The 19,405-nt window shown below is 43.7% G+C and overlaps 1 protein-coding gene and 1 long non-coding RNA gene across 5 annotated transcripts; both read left to right on the top strand.

Moving 5' to 3' along the window:
- The first annotated feature begins 420 nt into the window (after positions 1 to 420).
- LOC110491894 (beta-2-microglobulin) lies at positions 421 to 17,398 on the top strand. Its single transcript, XM_036956675.1, has 4 exons — positions 421 to 605; positions 14,084 to 14,356; positions 15,445 to 15,480; positions 16,861 to 17,398. The coding sequence occupies exons 1-3, from the start codon at positions 542 to 544 to the stop codon at positions 15,456 to 15,458; spliced, it is 351 nt and encodes a 116-aa protein (XP_036812570.1). The 5' UTR covers positions 421 to 541; the 3' UTR covers positions 15,459 to 15,480; positions 16,861 to 17,398.
- LOC118942838 lies at positions 2,746 to 8,715 on the top strand. 4 transcript variants are annotated; one of them, XR_005038474.1, is made up of 4 exons: positions 2,746 to 2,815; positions 3,109 to 3,159; positions 3,369 to 3,505; positions 3,678 to 3,737. It is a non-coding gene; the product is annotated as an uncharacterized LOC118942838 (long non-coding RNA). The 4 variants fall into 4 exon arrangements; XR_005038473.1 differs by lacking the exons at positions 2,746 to 2,815; positions 3,678 to 3,737 and adding exons at positions 3,627 to 3,677; positions 8,665 to 8,715 and having other exon boundaries at positions 2,965 to 3,159; XR_005038471.1 differs by lacking the exon at positions 2,746 to 2,815 and having other exon boundaries at positions 2,965 to 3,159.
- Positions 17,399 to 19,405: the final 2,007 nt, after the last annotated feature.

Here is a 19,405-nt window from a genome sequence, read left to right as displayed (position 1 = left end):
CATTGTAACTGGTAAAAGGAAGATTGCGTCAACTTTGTAACAGACTGCCATGGCTAGAAGGGATACAGCTTTTGTCAAATTCATGTTTTTTCTTCTTTTGCATTTCAGCAAACCCTTTTCCAAACCTTATCCAAATTCTCCTAATCTGCTATGAAAAGTAAATTCTCACGTTCATTTCACAAAAGCTGTTTCTCTTCTAGCCCTGTAACCTTTTGGGTCTCAATTTAAGGTTAGGCACAAAGTTAATAGCAACTGTGGTTACGGTTGGGTTTAAAATCAGATAAATGGGTGGGGTTTAGCCATAATTATGACGTTGTGGCTGTATTAACTAGCGAAGACCCTGGATCAACCTAGAGAAACATCGAGAGGTGAAGCCTGCATAGCAACTGTGAAGTACGATTTTCAATTGGCGCATTAATCGAAGTGGGTGCGGCTTCACTACATATCACGAATAATATATATTTTGCTTTCTTCAGACACCGGCTGCAAAGTCTGTTTTGTTTGTCGCAGTTTTATATTTTTTCAACCTTGGAAAGAAATCATGAAAACTGTTTTGTCCGTGATCGCTTTCTGCATCTTCCTGGGGTTCATAAACGCAAAAGAATGTAAGAGGTTAAGAGTTATCACTTTGTCATAATTATTGAAGGGATTGTCTTTGTCACCCATGACCTTCGTGAAAACAGTTAGATATTTCCTTAACATTGTTTTAAGGAAACAATAAACAAAGTATTAGGCAGCTATTATTACTTGATACAATATTGAATTTGATGTTTACTATTGGTGCCCATATATACGCGTTGAATAACGTTCTTAAATGGCAAAAAAGTCTAAAAATAAATCGTAAGGTTTTTGAAATGTTTGTTTTATATCTATATATCATTTAACCCCTTATTTTTGTAGGCACAAAACTACCTCCATACTTCCATTCGTTTGTATGTGTTGAAGAGTCATGACACCTATGGGGGGGTAATAGGTGCAAAACGTGTTTGTGAGTGTCTTCCCTTTCCATAGAGGGGTCATAATAGTTTACCGAGGTAAAGACAGTTTCAAGTTGGATATTCAACGGATATTCGCGATTTCAAACCTCAATAGCTTTCAAACCACTTGAGCCACAGACTCCAAATAAGTGTCATGATGTTGGAAAAATTGCAGCACAACATTGCACAAGTCTTATTTTCACGATTTTGACATGAATTCGCTTTCCAAAGCTAATAAACATGTGGAAATGTGAGCAAAATGTTGTAGTCCTAGTTAGTTAGGGAGCGTAAACAAAGTTAAAACTTTTTACATTTGAATGTCAATAGCTCCTTGGTCATGTGACCCAACTGATTTCAAACAAGGTGCAGAATGTCCACCGACTACCCTTCTAATATTGCACACTCTTGTTTGTGTACTCTATAATCACACACAGTGCAACGTACATTTTTCCTAGTTTTAAATTGCAATAACTCCTTGGTCCCTAAGAAGCGTGCGGTAGATATACACCCATATTGCATAACCTCTGGTCATGTATCTTCTATATTGTTGTACATTATTATTATTGGTTTGACAATTAGAGGGTTCAGTCCAGTGTTGTGTTTAGCCTTTTATTTATCATTTATCTATAGTAATTTGTAGTTTTTAAGGACTTATTTTCCCTGTTTTTTTTTATTTTTCCACAGTATTTAACAGCGGTACACGATAGGAGAGAGACAGATAATATCTCCCTTTTGTCGTTAATATCAACCATAAAGGAAAAGGACAAAGTACGAGAGTCATGTTGTTAATTGTCCAAAGCAGGGATGGAGAGTGAGGTAGACTGGACAGGGATGGAGAGTGAGATGGTGAGGTAGACTGGACAATAGATATACTGAACAGGGATGGAGAGTGAGGTAGACTGGACAGGGATGGAGAGTGAGCTGGTGAGGTAGACTGGTCAATATATATACTGGACAGGGATGGAGAGTGAGATGGTGAGGTAGACTGGACAGGGATGGAGAGTGAGATGGTGAGGTAGACTGGACAGGGATGGAGAGTGAGGTAGACTGGACAGGGATGGAGAGTGAGGTAGACTGGACAGGGATGGAGAGTGAGGTAGACTGGACAGGGATGGAGAGTGAGGTAGACTGGACAGGGATGGAGAGTGAGGTAGACTGGACAGGGATGGAGAGTGAGGTAGACTGGACAGGGATGGAGAGTGAGGTAGACTGGACAGGGATGGAGAGTGAGGTAGACTGGACAGGGATGGAGAGTGAGGTAGACTGAACAGGGATGGAGAGTGAGGTAGACTGGACAGGGATGGAGAGTGAGGTAGACTGGACAGGGATGGAGAGTGAGGTAGACTGGACAGGGATGGAGACTGAGCTGGTGAGGTAGACTGGACAGGGATGGAGAGTGAGGTAGACTGGACAAGGATGGAGAGTGAGGTAGACTGGACAGGGATGGAGAGTGAGGTAGACTGGACAGGGATGGAGAGTGAGGTAGACTGGACAGGGATGGAGAGTGAGGTAGACTGGACAGGGATGGAGAGTGAGGTAGACTGGACAGGGATGGAGAGGGAGGTAGACTGGACAGGGATGGAGAGTGAGCTGGTGAGGTAGGCTGGACAGGTATGGAGAGTGAGGTAGACTGGACAGGGATTGAGAGTGAGGTAGACTGGACAGGGATGGAGAGTGAGGTAGACTGGACAGGGATGGAGAGTGAGATGGTGAGGTAGACTGGACAGGGATGGAGAGTGAGATAGACTGGACAGGGATGGAGAGTGAGGTAGACTGGACAGGGATGGAGAGTGAGCTGGTGAGGTAGACTGGACAGGGATGGAGAGTGAGCTGGTGAGGTAGACTGGACAATACATATACTGAACAGGGATGGAGAGTGAGCTTGTGAGGTAGACTGGACAGGGATGGAGAGTGAGCTGGTGAGGTAGACTGGACAGGGATGGAGAGTGAGCTGGTGAGGTAGACTGGACAGGGATGGAGAGTGAGCTGGTGAGGTAGGCTGGACAATAGATATACTGAACAGGGATGGAGAGTGAGCTGGTGAGGTAGACTGGACAGGGATGGAGAGTGAGCTGGTGATGTAGACTGGTCAATATAAATACTGGACAGGGATGGAGAGTGAGCTAGTGAGGTAGACTGGTCAATATATATACTGGACAGGGATGGAGAGTGAGCTGGTGAGGTAGACTGGACAGGGATGGAGAGTGAGCTGGTGAGGTAGACTTGTCAATATATATATACTGGACAGGGATGGAGAGTGAGCTAGTGAGGTAGACTGGTCAATACATATACTGAACAGGGATGGAGAGTGAGCTGGTGAGGTAGACTGGACAGGGATGGAGAGTGAGCTGGTGAGGTAGACTGGACAGGGATGGAGGGTGAGCTGGTGAGGTAGACTGGACAATACATATACTGAACAGGGATGGAGAGTGAGCTGGTGAGGTAGACTGGACAGGGATGGAGAGTGAGCTAGTGAGGTAGACTGGTCAATATATATACTGGACAGGGATGGAGAGTGAGCTGGTGAGGTAGACTGGACATGGATGGAGAGTGAGCTAGTGAGGTAGGCTGGACAATAGATATACTGAACAGGGATGGAGAGTGAGCTGGTGAGGTAGACTGGACAGGGATGGAGAGTGAGCTGTTGAGGTAGACTGGTCAATATATATACTGGACAGGGATGGAGAGTGAGCTGGTGAGGTAGACTGGACAATACATATACTGAACAGGGATGGAGAGTGAGCTGGTGAGGTAGACTGGACAGGGGTGGAGAGTGAGCTGGTGAGGTAGACTGGACAGGGATGGAGAGTGATCTGGTGAGGTAGACTGGACAGGGATGGAGAGTGATCTGGTGAGGTAGACTGGACAATACATATACTGAACCGGGATGGAGAGTGAACTGGTGAGGTAGACTGGACAATACATATACTGAACAGGGATGGAGAGTGAGCTGGTGAGGTAGGCTGGACAATACATATACTGAACAGGGATGGAGAGTGAGCTGGTGAGGTAGGCTGGACAATACATATACTGAACAGGGATGGAGAGTGAGCTGGTGAGGTAGGCTGGACAATACATATACTGAACAGGGATGGAGAGTGAGCTGGTGAGGTAGGCTGGACAATACATATACTGAACAGGGATGGAGAGTGAGCTGGTGAGGTAGACTGGACAGGGATGGAGAGTGATCTGGTGAGGTAGGCTGGACAATACATATACTGAACAGAGATGGAGAGTGAGGTAGACTGGACAATACATATACTGAACAGAGATGGAGAGTGAGGTAGGCTGGACAATACATATACTGAACAGGGATGGAGAGTGAGGTAGGCTGGACAATACATATACTGAACAGGGATGGAGAGTGAGGTAGGCTGGACAATACATATACTGAACAGGGATGGAGAGTGAGGTAGGCTGGACAATATATACTGAACAGGGATGGAGAGTGAGGTAGGCTGGACAATACATATACTGAACAGGGATGGAGAGTGAGGTAGACTGGACAATACATATACTGAACAGGGATGGAGAGTGAGGTAGGCTGGACAATACATATACTGAACAGGGATGGAGAGTGAGGTAGGCTGGACAATATATACTGAACAGGGATGGAGAGTGAGGTAGGCTGGACAATACATATACTGAACAGAGATGGAGAGTGAGGTAGGCTAGACAATACATATACTGAACAGGGATGGAGAGTGATCTGGTGAGGTAGGCTGGACAATACATATACTGAACAGGGATGGAGAGTGATCTGGTGAGGTAGACTGGACAATACATATACTGAACAGGGATGGAGAGTGAGGTAGGCTGGACAATACATATACTGAACAGGGATGGAGAGTGAGGTAGGCTGGACAATACATATACTGAACAGGGATGGAGAGTGAGGTAGGCTGGACAATATATACTGAACAGGGATGGAGAGTGAGGTAGGCTGGACAATACATATACTGAACAGGGATGGAGAGTGAGGTAGACTGGACAATACATATACTGAACAGAGATGGAGAGTGAGGTAGGCTGGACAATACATATACTGAACAGGGATGGAGAGTGAGGTAGGCTGGACAATATATACTGAACAGGGATGGAGAGTGAGGTAGGCTGGACAATACATATACTGAACAGAGATGGAGAGTGAGGTAGGCTAGACAATACATATACTGAACAGGGATGGAGAGTGATCTGGTGAGGTAGGCTGGACAATACATATACTGAACAGGGATGGAGAGTGATCTGGTGAGGTAGACTGGACAATACATATACTGAACAGGGATGGAGAGTGAGGTAGGCTGGACAATACATATACTGAACAGGGATGGAGAGTGAGGTAGGCTAGACAATACATATACTGAACAGGGATGGAGAGTGATCTGGTGAGGTAGGCTGGACAATACATATACTGAACAGGGATGGAGAGTGATCTGGTGAGGTAGACTGGACAATACATATACTGAACAGGGATGGAGAGTGAGGTAGGCTGGACAATACATATACTGAACAGGGATGGAGAGTGAGGTAGGCTGGACAATACATATACTGAACAGGGATGGAGAGTGAGGTAGGCTGGACAATACATATACTGAACAGAGATGGAGAGTGAGGTAGGCTGGACAATACATATACTGAACAGGGATGGAGAGTGAGGTAGGCTGGACAATACATATACTGAACAGAGATGGAGAGTGAGGTAGGCTGGACAATACATATACTGAACAGAGATGGAGAGTGAGGTAGGCTGGACAATACATATACTGAACAGGGATGGAGAGTGAGGTAGGCTGGACAATACATATACTGAACAGGGATGGAGAGTGGTCTGGTGAGGTAGGCTGGACAATACATATACTGAACAGGGATGGAGAGTGATCTGGTGAGGTAGACTGGACAATACATATACTGAACAGGGATGGAGAGTGGTCTGGTGAGGTAGGCTGGACAATACATATACTGAACAGGGATGGAGAGTGAGCTGGTGAGGTAGGCTGGACAATACATATACTGAACAGAGATGGAGAGTGGTCTGGTGAGGTAGGCTGGACAATACATATACTGAACAGGGATGGAGAGTGAGGTAGGCTAGACAATACATATACTGAACAGGGATGGAGAGTGGTCTGGTGAGGTAGGCTGGACAATACATATACTGAACAGGGATGGAGAGTGATCTGGTGAGGTAGGCTGGACAATACATATACTGAACAGGGATGGAGAGTGATCTGGTGAGGTAGACTGGACAATACATATACTGAACAGGGATGGAGAGTGATCTGGTGAGGTAGACTGGACAATACATATACTGAACAGGGATGGAGAGTGGTCTGGTGAGGTAGGCTGGACAATACATATACTGAACAGGGATGGAGAGTGGTCTGGTGAGGTAGGCTGGACAATACATATACTGAACAGAGATGGAGAGTGAGGTAGGCTAGACAATACATATACTGAACAGGGATGGAGAGTGGTCTGGTGAGGTAGGCTGGACAATACATATACTGAACAGGGATGGAGAGTGGTCTGGTGAGGTAGGCTGGACAATACATATACTGAACAGAGATGGAGAGTGAGGTAGGCTAGACAATACATATACTGAACAGGGATGGAGAGTGGTCTGGTGAGGTAGGCTGGACAATACATATACTGAACAGGGATGGAGAGTGGTCTGGTGAGGTAGGCTGGACAATACATATACTGAACAGAGATGGAGAGTGAGGTAGGCTAGACAATACATATACTGAACAGGGATGGAGAGTGGTCTGGTGAGGTAGGCTGGACAATACATATACTGAACAGGGATGGAGAGTGGTCTGGTGAGGTAGGCTGGACAATACATATACTGAACAGGGATGGAGAGTGAGGTAGGCTGGACAATACATATACTGAACAGGGATGGAGAGTGAGGTAGGCTGGACAATACATATACTGAACAGGGATGGAGAGTGAGGTAGGCTGGACAATACATATACTGAACAGAGATGGAGAGTGAGGTAGGCTAGACAATACATATACTGAACAGGGATGGAGAGTGGTCTGGTGAGGTAGGCTGGACAATACATATACTGAACAGGGATGGAGAGTGGTCTGGTGAGGTAGGCTGGACAATACATATACTGAACAGGGATGGAGAGTGGTCTGGTGAGGTAGGCTGGACAATACATATACTGAACAGGGATGGAGAGTGAGGTAGGCTGGACAATACATATACTGAACAGAGATGGAGAGTGAGGTAGGCTGGACAATACATATACTGAACAGGGATGGAGAGTGAGGTAGGCTGGACAATACATATACTGAACAGGGATGGAGAGTGAGGTAGGCTAGACAATACATATACTGAACAGGGATGGAGAGTGGTCTGGTGAGGTAGACTGCAGTGGGTTTACTGGACAATACATATACTGAACAGGGATGGAGAGTGAGGTAGGCTGGACAATACATATACTGAACAGAGATGGAGAGTGAGGTAGGCTGGACAATACATATACTGAACAGGGATGGAGAGTGAGGTAGGCTGGACAATACATATACTGAACAGGGATGGAGAGTGAGGTAGGCTAGACAATACATATACTGAACAGGGATGGAGAGTGAGCTGGTGAGGTAGACTGAACAGGGATGGAGAGTGGTCTGGTGAGGTAGACTGAACAGGGATGGAGAGTGGTCTGGTGAGGTAGGCTGGACAATACATATACTGAACAGGGATGGAGAGTGAGGTAGGCTAGACAATACATATACTGAACAGGGATGGAGAGTGATCTGGTGAGGTAGACTGGACAGGGATGGAGAGTGAGGTAGACTGGACAATACATATACTGAACAGGGATGGAGAGTGAGGTAGACTGGACAATACATATACTGAACAGGGATGGAGAGTGAGGTAGGCTGGACAATACATATACTGAACAGGGATGGAGAGTGAGGTAGGCTGGACAATACATATACTGAACAGGGATGGAGAGTGAGGTAGGCTAGACAATACATATACTGAACAGGGATGGAGAGTGATCTGGTGAGGTAGACTGGACAGGGATGGAGAGTGAGGTAGACTGGACAATACATATACTGAACAGAGATGGAGAGTGAGGTAGGCTGGACAATACATATACTGAACAGAGATTGAGAGTGAGGTAGGCTGGACAATACATATACTGAACAGAGATGGAGAGTGAGGTAGGCTGGACAATACATATACTGAACAGAGATGGAGAGTGATCTGGTGAGGTAGACTGCAGTGGGTTTACTGGACAATACATATACTGAACAGGGATGGAGAGTGGTCTGGTGAGGTAGGCTGGACAATACATATACTGAACAGGGATGGAGAGTGGTCTGGTGAGGTAGGCTGGACAATACATATACTGAACAGGGATGGAGAGTGAGGTAGGCTGGACAATACATATACTGAACAGGGATGGAGAGTGAGCTGGTGAGGTAGACTGGACAATACATATACTGAACAGGGATGGAGAGTGGTCTGGTGAGGTAGGCTGGACAATACATATACTGAACAGGGATGGAGAGTGAGGTAGGCTGGACAATACATATACTGAACAGAGATGGAGAGTGAGCTGGTGAGGTAGGCTGGACAATACATATACTGAACAGGGATGGAGAGTGGTCTGGTGAGGTAGGCTGGACAATACATATACTGAACAGGGATGGAGAGTGAGCTGGTGAGGTAGACTGGACAGGGATGGAGAGTGAGCTGGTGAGGTAGACTGGACAGGGATGGAGAGTGATCTGGTGAGGTAGACTGGACAGAGATGGAGAGTGGTCTGGTGAGGTAGACTGGACAATACATATACTGAACAGAGATGGAGAGTGGTCTGGTGAGGTAGACTGCAGTGGGTTTACTGGACAATACATATACTGAACAGGGAACCACAGTAATGGTATCCTCTTTATCCCTGGTTAACTTCCTCTTTATCCCTGGTTGATGTACATTACACAGTGTTAACTTCCTCTTTATCCCTGGTTGATGTACATTACACAGTGTTAACTTCCTCTTTATCCCTGGTTGATGTACATTACACAGTGTTAACTTCCTCTTCATCCCTGGTTGATGTACATTACACAGTGTTAACTTCCTCTTTATCCCTGGTTGATGTACATTACACAGTGTTAACTTCCTCTTTATCCCTGGTTGATGTACATTACACAGTGTTAACTTCCTCTTTATCCCTGGTTGATGTACATTACACAGTGTTAACTTCCTCTTTATCCCTGGTTGATGTACATTACACAGTGTTAACTTCCTCTTCATCCCTGGTGGATGTACATTACACAGTGTTAACTTCCTCTTCATCCCTGGTTAACTTCCTCGTTATCCCTGGTGGATGTACATTACACAGTGTTAACTTCCTCTTTATCCCTGGTTAACTTCCTCGTTATCCCTGGTGGATGTACATTACACAGTGTTAACTTCCTCTTTATCCCTGGTTGATGTACATTACACAGTGTTAACTTCCTCTTTATCCCTGGTTGATGTACATTACACAGTGTTAACTTCCTCTTTATCCCTGGTTGATGTACATTACACAGTGTTAACTTCCTCTTCATCCCTGGTGGATGTACATTACACAGTGTTAACTTCCTCTTTATCCCTGGTTGATGTACATTACACAGTGTTAACTTCCTCTTTATCCCTGGTTGATGTACATTACACAGTGTTAACTTCCTTTTTATCCCTGGTTGATGTACATTACACAGTGTTAACTTCCTCTTTATCCCTGGTTAACTTCCTCTTTATCCCTGGTTGATGTACATTACACAGTGTTAACTTCCTCTTTATCCCTGGTTGATGTACATTACACAGTGTTAACTTCCTCTTTATCCCTGGTTAACTTCCTCTTTATCCCTGGTTGATGTACATTACACAGTGTTAACTTCCTCTTTATCCCTGGTTGATGTACATTACACAGTGTTAACTTCCTCTTTATCCCTGGTTGATGTACATTACACAGTGTTAACTTCCTCTTCATCCCTGGTGGATGTACATTACACAGTGTTAACTTCCTCTTTTTACCCTGGTTGATGTACATTACACAGTGTTAACTTCCTCTTTATTCCTGGTTGATGTACATTACACAGTGTTAACTTCCTCTTTATCCCTGGTTGATGTACATTACACAGTGTTAACTTCCTCTTTATCCCTGGTTGATGTACATTACACAGTGTTAACTTCCTCTTTATCCCTGGTTGATGTACATTACACAGTGTTAACTTCCTCTTTATCCCTGGTTGATGTACATTACACAGTGTTAACTTCCTCTTTATCCCTGGTTGATGTACATTACACAGTGTTAACTTCCTCTTTATCCCTGGTTGATGTACATTACACAGTGTTAACTTCCTCTTTATCCCTGGTTGATGTACATTACACAGTGTTAACTTCCTCTTTATCCCTGGTTGATGTACATTACACAGTGTTAACTTCCTCTTTATCCCTGGTTGATGTACATTACACAGTGTTAACTTCCTCTTTATCCCTGGTTGATGTACATTACACAGTGTTAACTTCCTCTTTATCCCTGGTTGATGTACATTACACAGTGTTAACTTCCTCTTCATCCCTGGTGGATGTACATTACACAGTGTTAACTTCCTCTTCATCCCTGGTTAACTTCCTCGTTATCCCTGGTGGATGTACATTACACAGTGTTAACTTCCTCTTTATCCCTGGTTAACTTCCTCGTTATCCCTGGTGGATGTACATTACACAGTGTTAACTTCCTCTTTATCCCTGGTTGATGTACATTACACAGTGTTAACTTCCTCTTTATCCCTGGTTGATGTACATTACACAGTGTTAACTTCCTCTTTATCCCTGGTTGATGTACATTACACAGTGTTAACTTCCTCTTCATCCCTGGTGGATGTACATTACACAGTGTTAACTTCCTCTTTATCCCTGGTTGATGTACATTACACAGTGTTAACTTCCTCTTTATCCCTGGTTGATGTACATTACACAGTGTTAACTTCCTTTTTATCCCTGGTTGATGTACATTACACAGTGTTAACTTCCTCTTTATCCCTGGTTAACTTCCTCTTTATCCCTGGTTGATGTACATTACACAGTGTTAACTTCCTCTTTATCCCTGGTTGATGTACATTACACAGTGTTAACTTCCTCTTTATCCCTGGTTAACTTCCTCTTTATCCCTGGTTGATGTACATTACACAGTGTTAACTTCCTCTTTATCCCTGGTTGATGTACATTACACAGTGTTAACTTCCTCTTTATCCCTGGTTGATGTACATTACACAGTGTTAACTTCCTCTTCATCCCTGGTGGATGTACATTACACAGTGTTAACTTCCTCTTTTTACCCTGGTTGATGTACATTACACAGTGTTAACTTCCTCTTTATTCCTGGTTGATGTACATTACACAGTGTTAACTTCCTCTTTATCCCTGGTTGATGTACATTACACAGTGTTAACTTCCTCTTTATCCCTGGTTGATGTACATTACACAGTGTTAACTTCCTCTTTATCCCTGGTTGATGTACATTACACAGTGTTAACTTCCTCTTTATCCCTGGTTGATGTACATTACACAGTGTTAACTTCCTCTTTATCCCTGGCTGATGTACATGTCAGAGTGTTAACTTCCTCTTTATCCCTGGTTGATGTACATTACACAGTGTTAACTTCCTCTTTATCCCTGGTTGATGTACATTACACAGTGTTAACTTCCTCTTTATCCCTGGTTGATGTACATTACACAGTGTTAACTTCCTCTTTATCCCTGGTTGATGTACATTACACAGTGTTAACTTCCTCTTTATCCCTGGTTGATGTACATTACACAGTGTTAACTTCCTCTTTATCCCTGGTTGATGTACATTACACAGTGTTAACTTCCTCTTTATCCCTGGTTGATGTACATTACACAGTGTTAACTTCCTCTTTATCCCTGGTTGATGTACATTACACAGTGTTAACTTCCTCTTCATCCCTGGTGGATGTACATTACACAGTGTTAACTTCCTCTTCATCCCTGGTGGATGTACACGTCAGAGCCTCTTCAGTGTGGATGGGGTATAGCATACATTTTCAACAACAAAGACTGCACTTCCTGTTTGTGTTCTTTACTCTGTTGAACTCTTATCTTCATTCCCAGTTACAGCACATGGAACCACCGTTGGCATGCAAACCATCCAGTCTAAAAACAAAACAAAACGGAACACATTATAAATAATATCAATGATGAATTAGCCGTCCATTGTGTTATATCATAAATTGTCTTAGTTGCCGTCACTGTTGTCAAAAAGATTATAAACATGTTAAGGAAAGTTACCCAGTCAGTCTTTGGGCCACATCCAGGTTCTTTAGTGGCACACATGAAGCAGTTGTTGGCTTTGTTGAACTCTGAAAACATAGACATGAACTGAACACATGGCTGTCCCACACAACTACATAAACATAAAGAATTTACATTTACTTTGGATTAAATGTCATTACATTACCAGACATGTTTAGTATATCCTCAGCCATTTCTTTTCGTAGTTGCTCCATGTGGTTTTTTGTGAAGGTTTTATATCAATTTGGGATGTTGGGGAAGTTCTGTGCAACTTCCTTTAGCCACCTACACCTAAAAACATAAAATGGAGTGTTTGACCTGATTGTCACATAACAGCGAACCATTCGTTATTGAAAATATAACCATCAAACAAACCTGCATTACAGCTGAAGGTGTCCTGCTGCATGCTGGGAGTTATTTCCCCTCCTTTCCACTTTATGTCCGCCCAGTCGTCTTTTCCATGGCAGGATCTTCTCATTTGAACTATTCTCTTTCTGTAAACATAATGGAAGTCTGATTAGTTTATAGGCAAATTAATACACAAGCCACATTTGTATGCTGTTTTCCTTATCACTATAATCTAGTAGAGGTCATTTCCTTCATGCCCCATTCTACACGCAGCCTAAATTATAGGCACTGAACTATTTACAGGACAAAAATAATAAAAAATAGCATATAGGATCCAACCCTATCACAGAGTGAATAAATGTAGAGCGTTTGTAGACTTTAAGAAAAAAAATATGAAGTGACAGTTTCACTCCCCCCCAAAAAATGTTGTTGCATTGATGCATTGTGTCTTCTAACTGTCCAAGAATAGGATCCAAAGTGTTTGGAAATATTTGTTCCCCATAAATACAAAGGAGGAGGTGTATCCTCGTACCTCTGGCACGTCAGTCAGACTGACAGGCTGTGTAAAAACCTTTATGATGGGGCCGGCAACAGAGTTCCCATTGGCTAAGCACCACAGAGACCAATCAGGAGAGATGGAGTTCCCATTGGCTAAGCACCACAGAGACCAATCAGGAGAGATGGAGTTCCCATTGGCTAAGCACCACAGAGACCAATCAGGAGAGATGGAGTTCCCATTGGCTAAGCACCACAGAGACCAATCAGGAGAGAGGGAGTTCCCATTGGCTAAGCACCACAGAGACCAATCAGGAGAGATGGAGTTCCCATTGGCTAAGCACCACAGAGACCAATCAGGAGAGATGGAGTTCCCATTGGCTAAGCACCACAGAGACCAATCAGGAGAGATGGAGTTCCCATTGGCTAGGCACCACAGAGACCAATCAGGAGAGAATACATACAGGTCAACAATGGCGCCAATTGAAAGTCAAGGGGTGTGTCTGTGGCTTTAGGATTACTCTCTCTTTACAGAGAAACCCCTGTGGTTCAAGTCGAGCTACTCTTCCCCTTTTCGGTCTGCTCTGCGCATGTCTGAGAGTGACAGAGCCATACAGCCACTTGCAGATCTTTTCAGTGTCCAGGTGAAAGATAGTTATTGGGAGGCTGGAACATTTAGTTTAACTTCAAAAACATTATTGTAAACAACAATGTAAAATGAAGGCCTGCAAAAGTTTACAGATTTAAGTCTAATAGCATGTGAGACGAAAGTAGACAGACATCAGGGTGTGAGATATGAAGGTACAGTCAGAGGACATTCTGAACCTTGTTTGAAGTCAGTTGGGTCACATGACCAGGGAGCTATTGAAGTTTAGAATGTTGAAAAATTAATGTAAAATCATGTGACCTGCCTGCCTGACTGTACCATTCCCTCCTCCCCCTGTAGCTCCCCCCAAGGTGCAGGTGTACAGCCGTAACCCAGGGCAACATGGGAAGGACAACACCCTGATCTGTCACGTGAGTGGCTTCCACCCCCCTGACATCAGCATCCAGCTCCTGAAGAACGGCGTGGAGATCCCCGACGCCAAGCAGACAGACCTGGCCTTCGAACAGGGATGGCAGTTCCACCTCACCAAGAGTGTTGGATTCACACCAGCCAGCGGAGAGGAGTACACCTGCAGAGTCCGCCACCTGAAGAATCTGAAGACCTACACCTGGGGTGAGTTACTAGTGTAGTTAGAGGAGTACACCTGGGGTGAGTTACTAGTGTAGCTAGAGGAGTACACCTGGGGTGAGTTACTAGTGTAGTTAGAGGAGTACACCTGGGGTGAGTTACTAGTATAGTTAGTAGTTAGAGGAGTACACCTGGATGGAGCTGTTTAGGTGATGAGCAGCTTGACCCTGTCCTTCTATTCTATGGAGCTGTTTAGGTGATGAGCAGCTTGACCCTGTCCTTCTATTCTATGGAGCTGTTTAGTTGATGAGCAGCTTGACCCTGTCCTTCTATTCTATGGAGCTGTTTAGGTGATGAGCAGCTTGACCCTGTCCTTCTATTCTATGGAGCTGTTTAGTTGATGAGCAGCTTGACCCTGTCCTTCTATTCTATGGAGCTGTTTAGTTGATGAGCAGCTTGACCCTGTCCTTCTATTCTATGGAGCTGTTTAGGTGATGAGCAGCTTGACCCTGTCCTTCTATTCTATGGAGCTGTTTAGGTGATGAGCAGCTTGACCCTGTCCTTCTATTCTATGGAGCTGTTTAGGTGATGAGCAGCTTGACCCTGTCCTTCTATTCTATGGAGCTGTTTAGTTGATGAGCAGCTTGACCCTGTCCTTCTATTCTATGGAGCTGTTTAGGTGATGAGCAGCTTGACCCTGTTCTTCTATTCTATGGAGCTGTTTAGGTGATGAGCAGCTTGACCCTGTCCTTCTATTCTATGGAGCTGTTTAGTTGATGAGCAGCTTGACCTTGTCCTTCTCTTCTATGGAGCTGTTTAGTTGATGAGCAGCTTGACCCTGTCCTTCTATTCTATGGAGCTGTTTAGGTGATGAGCAGCTTGACCCTGTCCTTCTATTCTGTGGAGCTGTTTAGGTGATGAGCAGCTTGACACTGTCCTTCTATTCTATGGAGCTGTTTAGGTGATGAGCAGCTTGACCCTTGACCCTTCTTCTTAATGTCTATTTGATTGTTGGGTTAAAATACTAAATCCCATTTTACTGGCATAAACCATGGTAGGATTGTAGTTAGTTGGGAGTCTGAATGTAAAAACAATAACAATGCTGTCTGTGTTGTTGTTGTTGTTTTCTCCAGAGGCAGATATGTAAGGATCTGGAGCAGGACATAATGGTAGGTATTCAGATTAATTAATTTATATTTGTTTGTAATAGTAATATATGCCATTTTGTAGATGTTTTAATCCAATGTGATTTACAGTCATGCGGTCACACTAACGTTCAGTTTGGGGTCACTTAGGAATTTCCTTGTTTTTGAAAGAAACTCATTTTCTTTTGTCCATTAAATAACATCAAATTGATCATAAATACAGTGTAGACATTGTCAATGTTGTAAATGACTATTGTAGCTGGAAACGGCTGATTTTTAATGGAATATCTACATAGGCGAACTGAGGCTCATCATCAGCAACCATCACTCCTGTGTTCCAATGGCACGTTGTGTTAGCTAATCCAAGTTTATCATTTTAATCATTTTAATTAATTTAATTGATCATTAGAAAACCCTTTTGCAATTATGTTAGCACAGCTGAAAACTGTTGTGCTGATTAAAGAAGCAATAAAACTGGCCTTCTTTAGACTAGTTGAGTATCTGGAGCATCAGCATTTGTGGGTTCGATTACAGTCTCAAAATGGCCAGAAACAAATAACTTTCTTCTGAAACGGTCAGTCTATTATTGTTCTGAGAAATGAAGGCTATTCCATGAGAGAAATTGCCAAGAAACTGAAGATCTGGTACAACGCTGTGTACTACTCCCTTCACAGAACAGCGCAAACGGGCTCTAACCAGAATAGAAAGAGGAGTGGGAGGCCCCGGTGCACAACAAATTACTTCAACAAACTGACAACGGGTCCCGGGTGGCTCAGTGGTTAAGGGCGCTGTACTGTGCCATCAGAGACTCTGGGTTCGTGCCCAGGCTCTGTCGTAACCGGCCGCGACCGGGAGGTCCGTGAGGCGACGCACAATTGGCCTAGCGTCGTCCGGGTTAGGGAGGGCTTGGTCGGTAGGGATGTCCAGCGACTCCTGTGGCGGGCCGGGCGCAGTGCGCACTAACCAAGGTTGCCTGGTGCACGGTGTTTCCTCCGACACATTGGCTGGCTTCCGGGTTGGATGCGCGCTGTGTTAAGAAGCAGTGCGGCTTGGTTGGGTTGTGTATCGGAGGACGCATGACTTTCAACCTTCGTCTCTCCCGAGCCCGTACGGGAGTTGTAGCGATGAGACAAGATAGTAGCTACTAAACAATTGGAGACCATGAAATTGGGGAGGAAAAAGCGGTAAAATTCAAAAATAATAATAAAAAAATCATTATTTAATTTGTCAATGTCTTGACTATATTTCCTATTCATTTTTAAACTAATTTCATGTATATTTTCAAGGACATTTCGAAGTGACCCCAAACTTTTGAACAGTAGTTGAAAATGTATCTAATTAGATTAACTGTAACTAGATTAAATCACAACTAAAACTCCTACCTTTACCCATCTTTCTGAACAGGGGGCCATTCCATCTGTGACCAGCCCTACACTAGAGCTGAGATGACTGTAATTTCCCCTCTCAACATGGGCTTTTTCATTTTCATTTTTGATAACACTTTGTGCCAAGGTGCCAGTTTCAAGGGTTTTGAGTTTTAGAGAATCATTACTAAATACTTAAATGATTACAGATGTGTGGGTGACCTCTTCTAGAAAAGCTGTCTGTATTTCTGGCTGAGAATTCAATGTGTGGGTGACCTCTTCTAGAAAAGCTGTCTGTATTTCTGGCTGAGAATTCAATGTCTTCTTTAAAAACAATAATTAATGATTGATCAAGTATTTTCAATATATATTTTTTTAGATGTGTGGGGACTTTAATATCCTTAAGTGTGAGCACTATTTTTTTTAACATAATTTTAAACACCACATGTTGATGTGGTTTTAGTTACAAGCACAAATCGTCAACAATGTAAAATTTGATTAAAAATATATTTAAAAGCCCAAATAATTTGCAGAACATCCATTGTTGTATTTGCTTGTAAATAGAAATGTCCTTTTTGCTTTGGAGTCATTTCTTTCATCAACACCGTGAAATCAAATCTTATCTCTATCCTTCAAAGTTTCTGTAAATTACCAGTTATCAACAGTCTAATAAAATATGATTTTTTTTTTTTAAAGGAATATTGTTGATAATTAGAGAACTGTATTTTTACGATGGGTTTTCTTTCAAAAGCAGCGTCTGTTTTTCAATCTTTGAGTGATACAGAACCAGGGTCAGTCCCCAGAGGACTGGAGTTGTGCCTATCCCTGGTCTACAGTGTTGTCAGAATGTTTATTTTAGGAACGCCCATATATGTATGTCCATACCGTTTGTAAAACACAAATTTTATTTTATTTTTATTTTATTTTTTAAAGATGGCCGTTCTGGACAAGACCAAAAAAAAAGACATTGGTGCGTTCTTCCTGGGGTGTAGCCTACCATGTCCTGCAATGGAATTTTATGAATGCTCATGTGGTAGGCCCACCGTTTGTAAAACAGGCTGTTGCATTGGATTTATTAGTCCCGATACCTGTTGACTAATCAATTTGGATACAAACTTGAAACCGCTGACTGTGACATTTTAAATTACTGGACAGCTGTTGTGAGTAGCCTGGTTGGCTGACCGTGTCATTTTATACTACTGGACAGCCCGTTGTGAGTAGCCTGGTTGGCTGACCATGTCATTTTATACTACTGGACAGCCCGTTGTGAGTAGCCTGGTTGGCTGACCGTGTCATTTTATACTACTGGACAGCCGTTGTGAGTAGCCTGGTTGGCTGACTGACATTTTATACTACTGGACAGCCCGTTTTGAGTAGCCTGGTTGGCTGACCATGTCATTTTATACTACTGGACAGCCCGTTGTGAGTAGCCTGGTTGGCTGACTGACATTTTATACTACTGGACAGCCCGTTTTGAGTAGCCTGGTTGGCTGACCATGTCATTTTATACTACTGGACAGCCCGTTGTGAGTAGCCTGGTTGGCTGACTGACATTTTATACTACTGGACAGCCCGTTGTGAGTAGCCTGGTTGGCTGACCATGTCATTTTATACTACTGGACAGCCCGTTGTGAGTAGCCTGGTTGGCTGACCATGTCATTTTATACTACTGGACAGCCCGTTGTGAGTAGCCTGGTTGGCTGACTGACATTTTATACTACTGGACAGCCCGTTTTGAGTAGCCTGGTTGGCTGACCGTGTCATTTTATACTACTGGACAGCCCGTTGTGAGTAGCCTGGTTGGCTGACTGACATTTTATACTACTGGACAGCTGTTGTGAGTAGCCTGGTTGGATGACCGTGTCATTTTATACTACTGGACAGCCGTTGTGAGTAGCCTGATTGGCTGACCATGTCATTTTATACTACTGGACAGCCGTTGTGAGTAGCCTGGTTGGATGACTGACATTTTATACTACTGGACAGCTCGTTGTGAGTAGCCTGGTTGGATGACCGTGTCATTTTATACTACTGGACAGCCCGTTGTGAGTAGCCTGGTTGGCTGACCATGTCATTTTATACTACTGGACAGCCCGTTGTGAGTAGCCTGGTTGGCTGACCGTGTCATTTTATACTACTGGACAGCCCGTTGTGAGTAGCCTGATTGGCTGACCGTGTCATTTTATACTACTGGACAGCCCGTTGTGAGTAGCCTGGTTGGCTGACCATGTCATTTTATACTACTGGACAGCCCGTTGTGAGTAGCCTGGTTGGCTGACCGTGTCATTTTATACTACTGGACAGCCCGTTGTGAGTATCCTGGTTGGCTGACTGACATTTTAAACTACTGGACAGCCGTTGTGAGTAGCCTGATTGGCTGACCATGTCATTTTATACTACTGGACAGCCGTTGTGAGTAGCCTGATTGGCTGACCATGTCATTTTATACTACTGGACAGCCCGTTGTGAGTAGCCTGGTCGGCTGACCATGTCATTTTATACTACTGGACAGCCCGTTGTGAGTAGCCTGGTTGGATGACCGTGTCATTTTATACTACTGGACAGCTGTTGTGAGTAGCCTGGTT

Source organism: Oncorhynchus mykiss, chromosome 21 (genome assembly GCF_013265735.2).
Source record: "Oncorhynchus mykiss isolate Arlee chromosome 21, USDA_OmykA_1.1, whole genome shotgun sequence".
In the NCBI taxonomy this organism is placed as follows: domain Eukaryota; kingdom Metazoa; phylum Chordata; class Actinopteri; order Salmoniformes; family Salmonidae; genus Oncorhynchus; species Oncorhynchus mykiss.
This window is presented reverse-complemented; position numbering and strand designations above follow the sequence as displayed.